The sequence below is a fragment of the Nomascus leucogenys genome, chromosome 20 (assembly GCF_006542625.1).
Source record: "Nomascus leucogenys isolate Asia chromosome 20, Asia_NLE_v1, whole genome shotgun sequence".
NCBI lineage: Eukaryota > Metazoa > Chordata > Mammalia > Primates > Hylobatidae > Nomascus > Nomascus leucogenys.
Window position 1 is genome coordinate 64,454,095 of NC_044400.1, and position 14,309 is coordinate 64,468,403.

General features: G+C 37.3%; 2 protein-coding genes across 15 annotated transcripts in view; one reads left to right on the top strand and one right to left on the bottom strand.

Moving 5' to 3' along the window:
- KCNIP4 (potassium voltage-gated channel interacting protein 4) overlaps positions 1-11,051 on the top strand; it is a 1,193,209-nt gene extending 1,182,158 nt beyond the window's left edge. For 4 of the 8 annotated variants that reach the window (XM_003258519.4, XM_003258520.4, XM_003258523.4 and 1 more), the window contains 4 exons: positions 4,946-5,053; positions 6,917-7,021; positions 7,686-7,748; positions 9,584-11,051. In XM_003258519.4, the coding sequence (XP_003258567.1) occupies positions 4,946-5,053; positions 6,917-7,021; positions 7,686-7,748; positions 9,584-9,631 (324 nt within the window). In that variant the 3' untranslated portion in view covers positions 9,632-11,051. Of the gene's footprint in view, positions 1-4,945; positions 5,054-6,916; positions 7,022-7,685; positions 8,601-9,583 lie in introns of those variants that run through there. The other 4 variants (XM_030801363.1, XM_030801366.1, XM_030801365.1 and 1 more) reach the window with 1 other exon arrangement.
- Positions 1-14,309, bottom strand: part of PACRGL (parkin coregulated like) — a 54,992-nt gene that overhangs the window by 13,128 nt on the left and 27,555 nt on the right. For 3 of the 7 annotated variants that reach the window (XR_004027386.1, XR_004027387.1, XR_004027383.1), the window contains 2 exons: positions 12,196-12,308; positions 8,657-9,422 (listed from right to left, as the gene is read on the bottom strand). Coding sequence is in view for 1 of the 7 variants with exons in the window: in XM_030801362.1 (XP_030657222.1) it covers positions 12,252-12,308 (57 nt within the window). In the remaining 6 variants the exon portion in view is untranslated. Of the gene's footprint in view, positions 1-5,523; positions 7,072-8,609; positions 8,628-8,656; positions 9,423-12,095; positions 12,309-14,309 lie in introns of those variants that run through there. The other 4 variants (XR_004027385.1, XR_004027384.1, XR_004027388.1 and 1 more) reach the window with 4 other exon arrangements.

Consider the following 14,309-nt stretch of genomic DNA (forward strand, 5'->3'; position numbering starts at 1 on the left):
TCAGCTTTTCTGCTCTGGTTTCTCCCCATCTTTGTGGTTTTATCTACCTTTGGTCTTCGATGATGGTGAACTGAAGATGGGGTTTTGGTGTGGATGTCCTTTTTGTTGATGTTGATGCTATTCCCTTCTGTTTGTCAGTTTTCCTTCTAATAGTCAGGACCCTCAGCTGCAGGTCTGTTGGAGTTTGCTGGAGGTCCACTCCAGACCCTGTTTGCCTGGGGATCACCAGCAGAGGCTGCAGAACAGCAAATGTTGCTGCCTGATCCTTCCTCTGGAAGCTTCATCTCAGAGGGGCACCTGGCTGTATAAGGTGTCAGTCAGCCCCTACTAGGAGCTGTTTCCCAGTTATGCTACTTCCCAGTTATGCTACTCAAGGGTCAGGGACCCACTTGAGGAGGCAGTCTGTTTGTTCTCAAACTCCATGCTAGGAGAACCACTACTCTCTTCAAAGCTGTCAAGACAGGGATGTTTAAGTGTGCAGAAGTTTCTGCTGCCTTTTGTTCAGCTATGACCTGCCCCCAGAGGTGGAGTCTACAGAGGCAGGCAGGCCTCCTTGAGCTGCGGTGGGCTCCACCTAGTTTGAGCTTCCTGGCTGCTTTACCTGGTCAAGTCTCAGCAATGGTGGACGCCCCTCCCCTAGCCTCACTGTTGCCTTGCAGTTCGATCTCGGACTTCTGTGCTAGCAGTGAGCAAGGCTCTGTGGGTGTGGGACCTGCTGAGCCAGGTGCGGTATATAATCTCCTGGTGTGCTGTTTGCTAAGACTGTTGGAAAAGCACATTGAGGGGGGGAGTATCCCCATTCTCCAGGTATCATCTGTCACGGCTTCCCTTGGCTAGGAAAGGGAATTCCCCAATCCCTTGCGCTTCCTGGTGAGGCGATGCCCCACCCTGCTTGGGCTCACACTTTGTGGACTGTACCCACTGTCCAACAAGTCCCAGTGAGATGAACCTGGTACCTCAGTTGGAAATGCAGAAATCACCCGTCTTCTGCTTTGCTCATGCTGGGAGCTGTAGACTGGAGCTGTTCCTATGCAGCCATCTTGGGGGGATTCCCTAAAAGTGCTATCTTTAAATCTTTCATTGTTTCTCTGCTGTTTTGTGTGGTGGTGAGGTCAATGCCAGTTATGAGTGCTGTAGGCCAGTGGTTCTCAAAGTGTGATCCCTGGAAGCAGTACAGGCTTCCCCTTGGAACGTGTCAGACATGTAAATTTTGGGGTCCCACTCCCTCCTAATGAATCACAATTCTTCGAGTAGGTCCAATAAATCTGTTGGCATGCTCCCCAGGTGATTGTGTTGCATATTATATTTTGAGAACCAATACTCTAAGCATGTTTTTGAAGACCCTGTAGCCAGCTCCCCTTACAATTAATGACATACTATGTTGTGAATTTTTAAAAAATATGGTTTACATTGATAACAATCAACCTCATCTAGCCTTTCAAAACTGCTCAGCAATCTTCCTTGAATAAGGCTCTATGTTCTGCAATGTATATTTTATACCTTCTGAAAAAGCTAAGGATTTTTTTTGAGACAGAGTCTTGGTCTGTCATCCAGGCTGAAGCACATTGGTGCAATCATAGTTCACTGTAGCCTCGACCTTCTGGGCTCAAGTGATTCCCATCTCAGCCTCCCAGGTAGCTGGGACAACAGGTGTACACCACCATACCCAGTTAATTTGTTGTTCTTGCTGTTAATTTGGATCTGGCTATGTTGCTCAGGCTGCTCTCAAACTCATGGGCTCAAACAACCCTCCCAACTCCACCACCCAAAGTGCTGGGATTACAGGCATGAACCATGATCCCCAGCCAGCTGGTTGTGCAAGATGTACACTCACACCTCCAAGGGCTGTCATTACCTTTTAATTAAACTACATTCCATGTCATAAATAATTTTCTAAAATATGGCAGGGAATTAAGTTGAGGGAGGTCTCCCTTTCTGTAATTTGCATGTCACCTTATTGCTTAGTATCAGAGCTTCTGCCTCTCTCCTCAAACCTCAGATTCTTCTCTCTTCTACCAGGCTCCTCACTCTCAAACAGCTCACACTCACTAAAGCTATCAGACAGAAACGCAGTCATCTTCCCACCTGCAAAGCAGCTACTGGCATCCACACCATGTCCTTCTGTCTCATGTATCAACTCCCTTCTCAGGTCGGCCCATCTACCTGTGTTCTGGAGCCTCCCCACCTTCTCAGGAGCACAGCCCATTTCTGACTCTTAACTCTTTTTAGATTCTTCTCTTCAGTATTCAGAGTGCTCCTCATTAAAAATTACTCTTCACTCCTACTCCACTGGACTGTTCCCTATCACTTGCTGGTGACCTCCATGTTGCTGGTCCAGTGAACATTTTTCCAACTTTGGCAGCAAAATGAAAAATCCTTTCCTAGGGGAATGCTCTGTTCTCCTGACTCACTTCTTTGGCAACTTCTTTTCAAGATGCTTTGCCAGATTCTCCTCTCTTTGCCTGCCAAATATTGGAATTCCTTGTGGTTTTCTCTGGAATCTTGTTTTTCTCTCACTTGACATTCTACCCTGCATGCCAATGGGAAGCAGACTAAGTATGGTGATCCAGTTGCCACAGCACCATATATTGAAACTATTCTTTCCATAGCTATTGAATGGTCTTGGCACCATTATTGAAAATCAATTGGCCACAGACAGCTGGTTTATATCTAGACTCAATTCTATTCTACTGTTCTATACATCTGTCTTTATGCCAGTACCACACTGTTTTGATTAATGTAACTTTGTACTAAGTTTTGATATTGGGCAGTGTGAGTCCTCCAAGTTTGTTTTTCTTTCTTAAAATTGACTGGGCTATTCAGGGTCCCTTGCAATATGAATTTGACAATTATTTGTTTTTGTCTTTTTCATTTTTGCCAAAAAAGGTCAGTGGCCATTCTTGATAAATTTGCTTAAGTGGAATGGTTGTGTAATTCTTTACCATGATAAAAGTAAGTATCATGCTTAAAAGTGAATTGAAATATTCTCAAGTTCAAGAAAAAAACTAAATATCTATTATCATTTTCACTATGTAACATTGTTCTATAGATATTAGGCCATATAATTAGAAAAAAGTAAACATATAAAAATTAGAAAAAAAAGGTAAAATTAATTCCATTTGCAGCTAATATTGCACACATGAAAACCCAGAAGAAAACCAACATATGGTGTCAGCAAATTGACAGGGTACAAAATTATCATACAGAAATCAATGGCTTTCATACATACAAACAACTAATTTAGAATACATGATAGAAAAAAATATTTACAACAGCAACAGAAATATTAAAATACCTAGAAATAACAATGAGAAAAAATGTAAAAGAACAATTTGGTTAAATAAACTACAATGCATTTACATATACAATGGAAACTCAAATTGTTTCCCTGATTTATGTTTAAGTGTAAAAAAAAGTATAGAAGTCTGTTAGCTAGTAAAACAAATATATCTTATACTTATTTATGCACAAAAATTCCTTGGAAGTAAATACAAACTATTTATGCCAGTAGTCTATGAGTAAAAGGAACAGGTGGCTCGGTCCAGGAAGGGAAGAAAGATTTTTCACCAGGCAGCTTACACAATTTTTAAATGTTGAACTATATGGATGTTACTTATTTAAAAAATAAAAAACATTTTGAGAAATTCAGACAGAAATACAGCTATAAAAGGAAGGAATGTGAGAAAGGGAGATATAATGCAAATTCACCCAGAAGACTTTTGGATTTCCCCTCTGCTTTCATTCCTACCTAAAAGTGGACTATAAACTGAATACAGCACATTGTAACGTTAACCCTGCTGTACATAACAACAAATCTGGCCAGGCGTGGTGGCTCACGCCTGTAATCCCAGCACTTTTGGAGGCCAAGGTGGGCAGATCACAAGGTCAGAAGTTCAAGACCAACCTGGCCTACATGGTGAAACCCCATCTGTACCAAAAATACAAAAATTAGGCATGGTGGCGGGTGCCTGTAGTCCCAGCTACTTGGGAGGCTGAGGCAGAAGAATCGCTTGAATCTAGGACGTAGGAGATGGAAGTTGCAGTGAGCCAAGATCGTGCCACTGCACTCCAGCCTGGGCAACAGAGCAAGATTCCATCTCAAAAAAAAAAAAAAAAAAAAAAAAAACTAAATGAATTTAATCAAGTTAAGCTGGCCAGTCTGCAATGCAATCAAACCAGCTTAACCAGGATACAAACTAAGGGCTCCATTTACTTAACAAAAACTTACATAGCCAATGTCCTTGCCAAGGACTGTTATAAGCAGCCTCTTTTTTAATCCTCATAAAATTGTGAAGAGGTAGATACTATTATTAGCTCCATTTTACAGATACGAAAATTGAGGCAAAGGGATGTTAAGTTGCCTGAAGACACAAAGCCATCCAGTAATACAGCTGGAGGGTGAATCCAGGCAGTCTGTCCTCTCCAGCTCCATGCTCTTACCCACTGTCCGTGTGTAAATTATAACTGGATTTCTAATTAAAGACCACAAGTGGTTTATCTTTTATGGACAGCCACATTTCTTATTAGCAAATGTTTTTTCATTGAAGTGTGTTATGTGTGCATTTGTATTTTTTTGAAAAAACTATTATTAGATTCTTTTAGTAAATCATGTGCACTTGCAGTGGAAAGCCAATACCACTTATACTCAAGCCTCTAGCTGTGTGGGTATCCATTGGTACAATTTCCAGTACGACCATTGATTTAACTCAGTTTCCAGAGTTAAATCTGGAATATGAAAATGTTAAGACTAAGGAGTGATTTATGCCCACAGAGAAGTCTGAAAAACAGACAACCAATAACACATCAATCATTTTGCTAAATAAATGGTTCAAAATCCAGAGGGTTGTAGTAGCCCTTAGCCCTTACCTCCATCATTTCTTTGGTTTTTTTTTTTTTTTTTTTTTTAAGAAATGTCATATAAAATTGAATTTTTATTTCTTTTTAGGATTTCATCAAAGGTCTTTCCATTTTGCTCCGAGGGACAGTACAAGAAAAACTCAATTGGGCATTTAATCTGTATGACATAAATAAAGATGGCTACATCACTAAAGAGGTAAGGGATGCCTCACCAACATCGCAGTAATTTGGACCATTTTCATTTCTTAACTTTAAAATATTAATTGCAATTATTAATTTGAAAAGTTTTTTTGAGGAAATCCAAAATATTTTATGTAGTGGAAGAAAGATGTATAATTAAAAATTTGGGATAGAAATAGTTTATGGTGAAGCTCCAAAGTAAATATATAACACATAAAGATTACACCCTTGTTTCCTGCTGGCATCTTAATAAATACTGTGAACGGAATAAAGATCATGGTTGGAATCAGATAGAAAGAAAATGTATCCAACCCATGTTTCAGTATTTAGCCTGAAGCCTTTCTTTTCCCCCACAGCATGTGATCCATAAGGAAATGCAATTTTACAATCATGGGGATTGTGGAATGACCTGACGCAATGGTGGGGTCTCCAAACGCACTTTGAGGCAGACTATCCAGGAAACAAGGTTCACAGACCAAATTAAGATACTCGTATTACACAATTTATTAAACCAATTTAAAACACAGCGACAAGTAAGGGAAAGGGATGGGGTAAGTTAACCAGGCAGGATAGGATGCAAATGGGGTTGAAAGACCACACTCCCTAAATCCTGGGCATGCTCAGTGTGCCTATGTCCTGTCTCTCTTTGCCTCATGAGCCTTCCCCAGAATTGAGTTTTGGGCAAGAGGCCCCACAGACAAAAGGTGCCCAGGGCCAACAGCCAATGACATGAACTTGTGCTACTGGAGAGACAGAGACACAGGTGCAAGTGTGCCAGGTCACAAGTATAGCCTGATAAGTAGTAATGGGTTTCATGTGTGTTTCTTGCACAGAGGACACCTGGGGCCAGAAAAAGTGTCGCTAGTGGGTGCCAAATTAAGACCTTATGGCTATTAAGTGTTCATGTATATGGAGCATATCCTAAATAGTACTTCTTGTATGTCTTTATATCATGAATATTTATTACCCAGATACTTAGGATACCTTAAGTATCTCTTGTTCTTCAATTCTTACCTCTATGCTTAACACATCTCAAGAATTCTGCCTGTGTCTAACAAACTACTTGCTACTTATCTATGCTTAAAACATCTTAAAAGGTTTCACCTGTTTACAAATTACTTTATCATTTATAATAGAATTGAATACTCTTAAAAGTAAATATATATTAGATCTGTATTATCAACCCAATTGAGAGAACTTTCATATGAAACAAATGTACGACAATAAATCTAAATGTTTAAGTTATTAGATATTTTTACTCATAAGAATGAAAATGATAAGGCAAAATTAGACTGTTTTAGAGAAAAAGTTAGTAATAAAATTTCAAGGTGTTTCCCAGGGTCAAAATTTTTTGACTAGTCTTCACATGTGACTTAAGTTAAAGCCACAGTAGGAAAAATACAACGAAAACCCTAATGCACTTTAAAACTTACTTACCAATCAATTTCACTAATTCTAGATGGTGTTTTTTTCTCAATATATGGTGTGCAGTATATTTGATTCTCAATAGATGGAAACTGATGATCAACACATAAGATATATAATAATGCAACTAAATAAACATAGTCTACTTAAAGTCTATAGAAATCCAAACATTAAACCAGCATATTCTTTTCCTGACTATGGTAGATACATGGAAATTTGCTACATTTTGAAACCAAGAGATCAGAATTCATTCTTAAATTCTGATTCTTCTGCTCTTAAGGCAGAAAACTGTTTGTTGGCTTTTCCTTTGGGACAACCAACAGTCGTCTAACAAAGAATCCAACAAACAAAAAGTCAAAAATTTAAAATTGAGTAGGAACAATCTGTCAGAGCTTCTTAGACTGGTTTCTTCATACATGTGTGCAGCCTCACGTGAGTGCCTTTTACTTTTCAGGAAATGCTTGATATAATGAAAGCAATATACGATATGATGGGTAAATGTACATATCCTGTCCTCAAAGAAGATGCTCCCAGACAACACGTCGAAACATTTTTTCAGGTAGGAATGAAAACAGAAGTCAAGAGGGCATGAAGTTAGGAGAAAATTTCCTGATGTTTGCCACGCACCACGATGATTCAAAAGAAAGCAAAGGAAAATAATTTTTACTGAAACAAAACAGTATTTACCATCCTATTAATTTAATAGCTTTGGTTTTGAAAAAAGAAGGCAAAGGAAAATAATTTTTACTGAAACAAAACAGTATTTACCATCCTATTAATTTAATAGCTTTGGTTTTGAATTTACAATGCTGATAACTACATTTATTGAACATTCACTAAATCCAAGATACAACACTAAACAGTTCTCATGTTTCACAAGTTTTGTTTTCATTCAGTTTTATCCCATTTTACAGATGAGACAAAAAGCAAGCTGTGAAAGTTTCAGCAAATTACCCGAGCTCTGTCATATCTAGAAGGTGGGATTTTACCTAGGACAGAGTGACTCTAAATCTTCACCACATTATATTGCAAAGGGAAAAGCCAGAAGCATTTGGCCCTATCAATCATTTTTCTAAGAAACTGCTGGTTCCTGCTCTGAAACAGTTCCTCCATGTGAAATAAGCAGCTAGGTTTTCTTTTTATCAGCTTCAGCTCATTTGGTCCAGGTATGAGGGTATTAAGGGATAAGTCTAAATACAATTTTTTGTTTTCTTCCTGAACAGAAAATGGACAAAAATAAAGATGGGGTTGTTACCATAGATGAGTTCATTGAAAGCTGCCAAAAAGTAAGTAATGAAAGTGTAGTAACTATCAATTCAGCTATCATAACAGCTAAACTGAGTATTAGCAGCTAGCTGCCATGAACTGGGCAAAATATAGAGATCATATGCCTAAGTCTATCACTTCTACAATATACAACATAAGCCTACCACTCCCACTCGGAAAACAAGCACCAATTACATAATCAACATTTACAGTGCCTACTGAGTCAGGCTATGGAGGAAACCCTGGGGATATCAACGTTGCACATGTACTGTGTTTTTGATTCCCAAATTCCTTAAAGAGTATTCATAATGGAGGATAAAACATATATGAGATTTGAATTGCTCTTTGCCCAAACTTAGCATAACTCATAAATTATCTATCGTATCTCCATAGCATTAGAATTCCTAGATAGCCGAGTATGCATCACAACAGGCCAAGCTTCTATCTGATTTCTAAGAGAAAAGTCATTGTTTTAGTGTATGTGGACAAGAAATGGCTCTTTGATTGAACCCACTAATGGTCTTCAGTCACAAAAAATAAACAGCGGAAAATTTTCTCTGAAGAGAACTCCAGGTACTAGCCTGTTATCAAAGAAACCAGTGTTTGTTAGCTTAATGTGTGGGCAGAACCACAGTTAAAAATTGTTTAGGCCTGGTACAGTAGCTCACAACTGTAATCCCGGCACTATGGGAGGTTGAGGCGGGAAAATTTAAGGCCAGGATTTTGTGGGCAACATAGCAAGACCCCATCTCTACAAAAAAAAATTAAGTTAGCTGGGCACAGTGGCATGTGGCTGAAGTCTCAGCTACTTGGGAGGCTGAGGTAGGAGGATCACTTGAGCCCAGTTGAGCCATGATTGTGCCACTGCACTCCAGAATGATGGGCAACAGGAATAGACTCTACCTCAAAAAGAAAAAAAGAATTTTTCAAATAATCATGAAAACAAAGACATCTGTTGTTTCTTTAGTTTTTCTCTTCATTTTTAAATTGTTGTTCTTACCTTTCTGGATGTCTGCTTGTTTCTCAACTTGGATTTCGATGCAGTGGTCTTTGAGAGAATTAATTTGGTGACATTAAGCTGCTTGATGGTGATGTTGTTACTTGGTTTCTAGCAGTGGAAGCCATTTTTGGTTCAGCCACCATTTACCACTACCATAAACAGCTCAGTGCTATTCACATGCAACTGACAAGTGCTCCAATAATGCCCAAAGTCTGTCCCCTAACTCATTTCTAAAGAATATGCTAAACTGAACACAGCCACTGAGCAGTGGTTTCTGCTCCCCAATTCTTTCTCTGTAATTGAGAGACCATTCATTTTTAAAGGCTCCTTCAGGCCACACAGATTTAGCCATAACTAGCAAACAGAAAGAGAAATGATTACTGCAAACATGTTACCTCTTAATCCACCACCCTGCCTCCTACGCGCCAGCCTCCAATCTTCATGAACTGCTGGCTCATACACACACACAATTTTCCTTGTACCTGTATAAAAGTCTGTGTGATTTCGCCTGCGATCTACATAGAATGCCAAAATTCTCATTTGCTTTGACTTACCTCTGCGCCTCTGTAGTTTCCATTCTGGCATTATGATTTGAGAAATATCCTCCATTAATACCAAGTAAAGATTTAAATAAAGTGGTTTAATGCCTGGTCAATAGACTCCACAAAATATAAAATGGGTCCTTCGTAGTCATCTATGTGGAAAATGGATAGAATGTCATTTACATTTGCAAACACTTAATATTTGAGCTTTTGGCATAGGTGGTTGATGGAGGAGGCAATACTCAGGGGCAAAATAATGTACTTTTCCTTGCAGATATGCTGAATTTAATCGCTCTATGTTTCTCCCTTACAGGATGAAAACATAATGCGCTCCATGCAGCTCTTTGAAAATGTGATTTAACTTGTCAAATACTTGTCAAATAGATCCTGAATCCAACAGACAAATGTGAACTATTCTACCACCCTTAAAGTTGGAGCTACCACTTTTAGCATAGATTGCTCAGCTTGACACTGAAGCATATTATGCAAACAAGCTTTGTTTTAATATAAAGCAATCCCCAAAAGATCTGCATCCTTTTCATAATGCCACTGAGTTCATGGGATGTTCTAACTCATTTCATACTCTGTGAATATTCAAAAGTAATAGAATCTGGCACATAGTTTTATTTGTTCCTTAGCCATGGGATTATTGAGGCTTTCACATATCAGTGATTTTAAAATATCAGTGTTTTTTGCTACTCATTTGTATGTATTCAGTCCTAGGATTTTGAATGGTTTTCTAATGTAGTGACATCTGCATTTAATTTCCAGAAATTAATTTTCATGTTTGAATGCTGTAATTCCATTTATATACTTTAAGTAAACAAGATTACTACAATTAACTACAATTAAAAAAACGCATAGTTCCAGTTTCTATGGCCTTCCCACCTGTTAGAAATTAATCTGGCATTTTTAAACATTTAAAAATTAGTTTGTTATCAGATATCAGCATATGCCTAATAAAACTTATTTTAATAAGCATTTAATCTTCCATAATACATTACAGCCAAGGCCTATATAATAATTTTGGATTTGTTCAATCTTACAGGCTGTTTTCTATTGTATCATTAAGTGGAAGTTCAAGAAGGCATCAAACAAAACAAGGATGTTTACAGACATATGCAAAGGGTCAGGATATCTATCCTCCAGTATATAGTAATGCTTAATAACAAGTAATCCTAACAGCATTAAAGGCCAAATCTGTCCTCTTTCCTGACTTCCTTACAGCATGTTTATATTACAAGCCATTCAGGGACAAAGAAACCTTGACTACCCCACTGTCTACTAGGAACAAACAGCAAGCAAAATTCACTTTGAAAGCACCAGTGGTTCCATTACACTGACAACTACTACCAAGATTTAGTAGAAAATAAGTGATCAAGATTTAGTAGAAAATAAGTGCTCAACAACTAATCCGGATTACAGTATGCTTTAGCTCATCATAATTCAGATTATTTTTAATCATCTTAGCCAAAACTGTAAAGTTGCCACATTACTAAAGACACACACATCGTCCCTGTTTTGTAGAAATAACACAAAGAAAGACCAAGAGGCTACAGAAGGAGGAAATTTGCAACTATCTTTGCAACAATAAATCAGGTATCTATTCTGGTGTAGAGATAGGATGTTGAAAGCTGCCCTGCTATCACCAGTGTAGAAATTAAGAGTAGTACAATACATGTACACTGAAATTTGCCATCGCGTGTTTGTGTAAACTCAATGTGCACATTTTGTATTTCAAAAAGAAAAAATAAAAGCAAAATAAAATGTTTATAACTCTACTGTCTATGTTATAGGTCTTTTCCAAGAAATTTTGTAATTATTAGATTTAAAACTAAATCTTACAATATTTTCTAGATGGCTGATAGCTCTGGATGGTGCCAAATGCAATGAAAACAGGTAAAAGCAAGGCCAGCAGGCAGGCAGCTGTTAGCTGTTGTAGCCAGAGGGAATTGCTTCTATTAAATCAAAATTCTGAACTATGTCTATATTATGTTTTTCTATATTATGTTTTAAAAGCTTCTTAAAAATTGCTAAACATAAGCACAACAAAATCAATGAATGCATGTACAAGTTTTAACATTTTAATTGCTGAATATCTTTTGTGAACATCAGTATTTTCTGGCTATGAAATGCAAAAATAACATTTACTTAAATACAGTTAACACCTAAAATTTAGGTAGTTGTAATGAGTTGTAATAAACAACATACTTGTAATAGAATTTCCAGAATTAGAAAAAATTTTTTAAACTAGAATACTATGAAAATTTTCCAAGCATTGTACATTATAAAATACATATTTACAAACAATATTAATAGTGTATTCATGGGGCCAGGCATGGTGGCATCACTCGCCAGAATTTCGAGACCGGCCTGGACAATAGAGTGAGATCCCATCTCTACAAGCAAATTTCAAAATTAGTTGGGCATGGTGGCACATGCCTATAGTCCCAGCTAATCAGGAGGCTGAGATGAAAGGATCATCTGAGCATAAAAATTTGAGGCTTGTGGTGAGCTATGATTATGCCACTGCACTCCAGTCTGGGCAACAAAGCAAGACCACTTTTCTCTTTTAAAACAATTTTTTAAAAGTGTATTCACAAACATTAAACCCAAGAAATGGCAAACTATCTATAAAAATAAGGGCACAGCTACAAACTGATTGCCAAAAAACTGTTAAAGACACTAGAAAATACAAATACATCTTATCTTGCAAACTCAATAATGGTTCTTCGCACAAATAATAAAAATACAAAAAATAAACCTCAAAGTTGTACTCTTACAGAACTTATTTTAATAACTTTCCATTAGTAACTGTTCTTTTCTGTTGATGAATAACTTTGATTCAGTGTATATTCATCTTAACCTAGTAAATAATGAATGGTGGCTGTGATTTACAAAAGAATAAAATAAATGAGTACCCACGGTCAGTGCTTGACACATCACCAGGTAGAAAAAACAATTTTTGTTGGCTCCCTTCTTCAACAGCATATGGAGCAGTATGTTGGAATTTTAGATTTGATGATGCTAAGGCTTCCCTGTCAACAGAAAAAAATTGAGCATTATTAGTATCATGCAGAGTTCCCCTAATAGGTATTGTATTTGCAGGAGTATGCCTAGAAAGTATCCAAAACTCAAAACAAACAAAAAGGGGTAAGAACAAAATGATGAAATAAGAAGGACTTTTTGCTGAGTTAAATAAAATATAGGCTGTTTCTTTCTCTTTTTTTGAAGTATCTAACTAGAAAAGTAGTTAGAAGCCAGACTACCAGTATCTGAATTCAGCATCTACTAGTCACTTATTTGTCAAACCTGGACTAATTACTTCTCTGTGCCTAAGTTCCGTGATCTCTAGAGGGAGATAACAACAAAATCTCCCTCTGATGACTAGCAAGAGTAAGTGAGTTTCATGTCTAAAAAGTACTCAGCAGAGTACCTGCCACATAGTTAAGGTCCCACACAATCAATAAAGATCAGGATTTGTGTTATGCCTTTCCCAAAATAAATGTGCATTTCACTTAGAAGAAAATCAAATCAGGCTAAGAATGAACTGATTTCAATTTAAGGCAGATCAGTTCTAAGAAAGTAACACTGTGACTATCTGTAACAGATACTTTCCTGTACCCAGAAGTTGAATAGTTCCATCACTGATATACACAAGTCCCAAGAAATGAGAAACCACAACTGAGAACACTCATTTTTAGACTTAATTTCTAATATTTTAAGAAAGAAAGAGATATATAAGCTTTTAAGCTCTTAGAAGAGAAAGAAGAGCATTCACTAATTTCATGAAGGATTACAAAGTAACAGAAGTTAGCACAATAATAATTAAGCCAAGAGAAATTCTTTGGCATGTAATTACAATAGAAAATTTTCTACTCCGATTACATCAATCATTATTAAAATATTATGTAGGACATAAGGAGGGGGAAACGAGGAGTCAGAAGAAAATAAATAACAACAGCCCTTGTAGCTACAAAATGTTTTTTAAAATGCTATATTAGCAACATTCAAAGCTAGTAAGATGGGGTAGTAAAAAAAGAATTTGATATTTCTGGGATCCTGGATTACTCAACTACAGGTCTGTGTTCCCCTTCGAAATCTTAATGTGCTGTTTCTAAACTTTATTTACACATATACTATCTTCTCCTCCACACCCCCTCCACTCCCACCACAAAATCTAATATGCTTGGCCTGTCCCTTTCTACTTGTCCCATTTCCCATACTGGTCCACAGAATATGGAAAATCACCTAGGGAGCGTTTCCCACTGAAAAGCTGTGGCATCATTATTTAGCATTTGTTCACTTCCACTCCAAAGAAGAAGAAAGGAGAAATATATTTTGCATTTAAATTCTCAGAGAGCAAGCAAGAATTTCCTCGCTGCAGAGGAGACATGGGATTAGCTAGGGGAAGGTTCTGCACATCTCCTCAACAAGGTGTCTGAATGCTAATGCTCTTCCTAGGACCCAAACACAACAAAGAAATTCATTATCTAGGAGGCTTAGGCACTTACTTCCTCTTGTCAACTGTATTCTAGGCATCCATCATGGAAAGAATATAATCAATCAAACAACTCATTAAGATCGGTCAAATGAGGTATTTTGCTAAAGCTTTATGTCTGCCATTTTAAAATTGTATATGATCAGGTAGATTTTCTCATAACTAATTCCTTTAGAAGTACCTACAATGGAACTAAGTTATGCAATGTTAAGATGGTCACATGCAATTCTATCATTAAGATCTAATTAAACAAAATTTCCAAAAGCAAGGACTGCTTTTATGGAAATATTTCTAAGACGAGATTATCTGAATGCTTCCTTCAAATGCTGAAAATTCAATTAGTCTAGTAATTTGACACCATACAGTTATGAAATCCTCCATATTTTTGTACCTTGAAAAGTTAGAATAACCAATTAAACTATTCCAGCACTGTGTGTGCACATGTGTCCGTGTGTGTGTGTACACCTATGGGGGTATGCACGCACTTACAGACAGAATAGTGCAATCATCTGGACGTCTGAGTCAGAAAAGGCAGCAA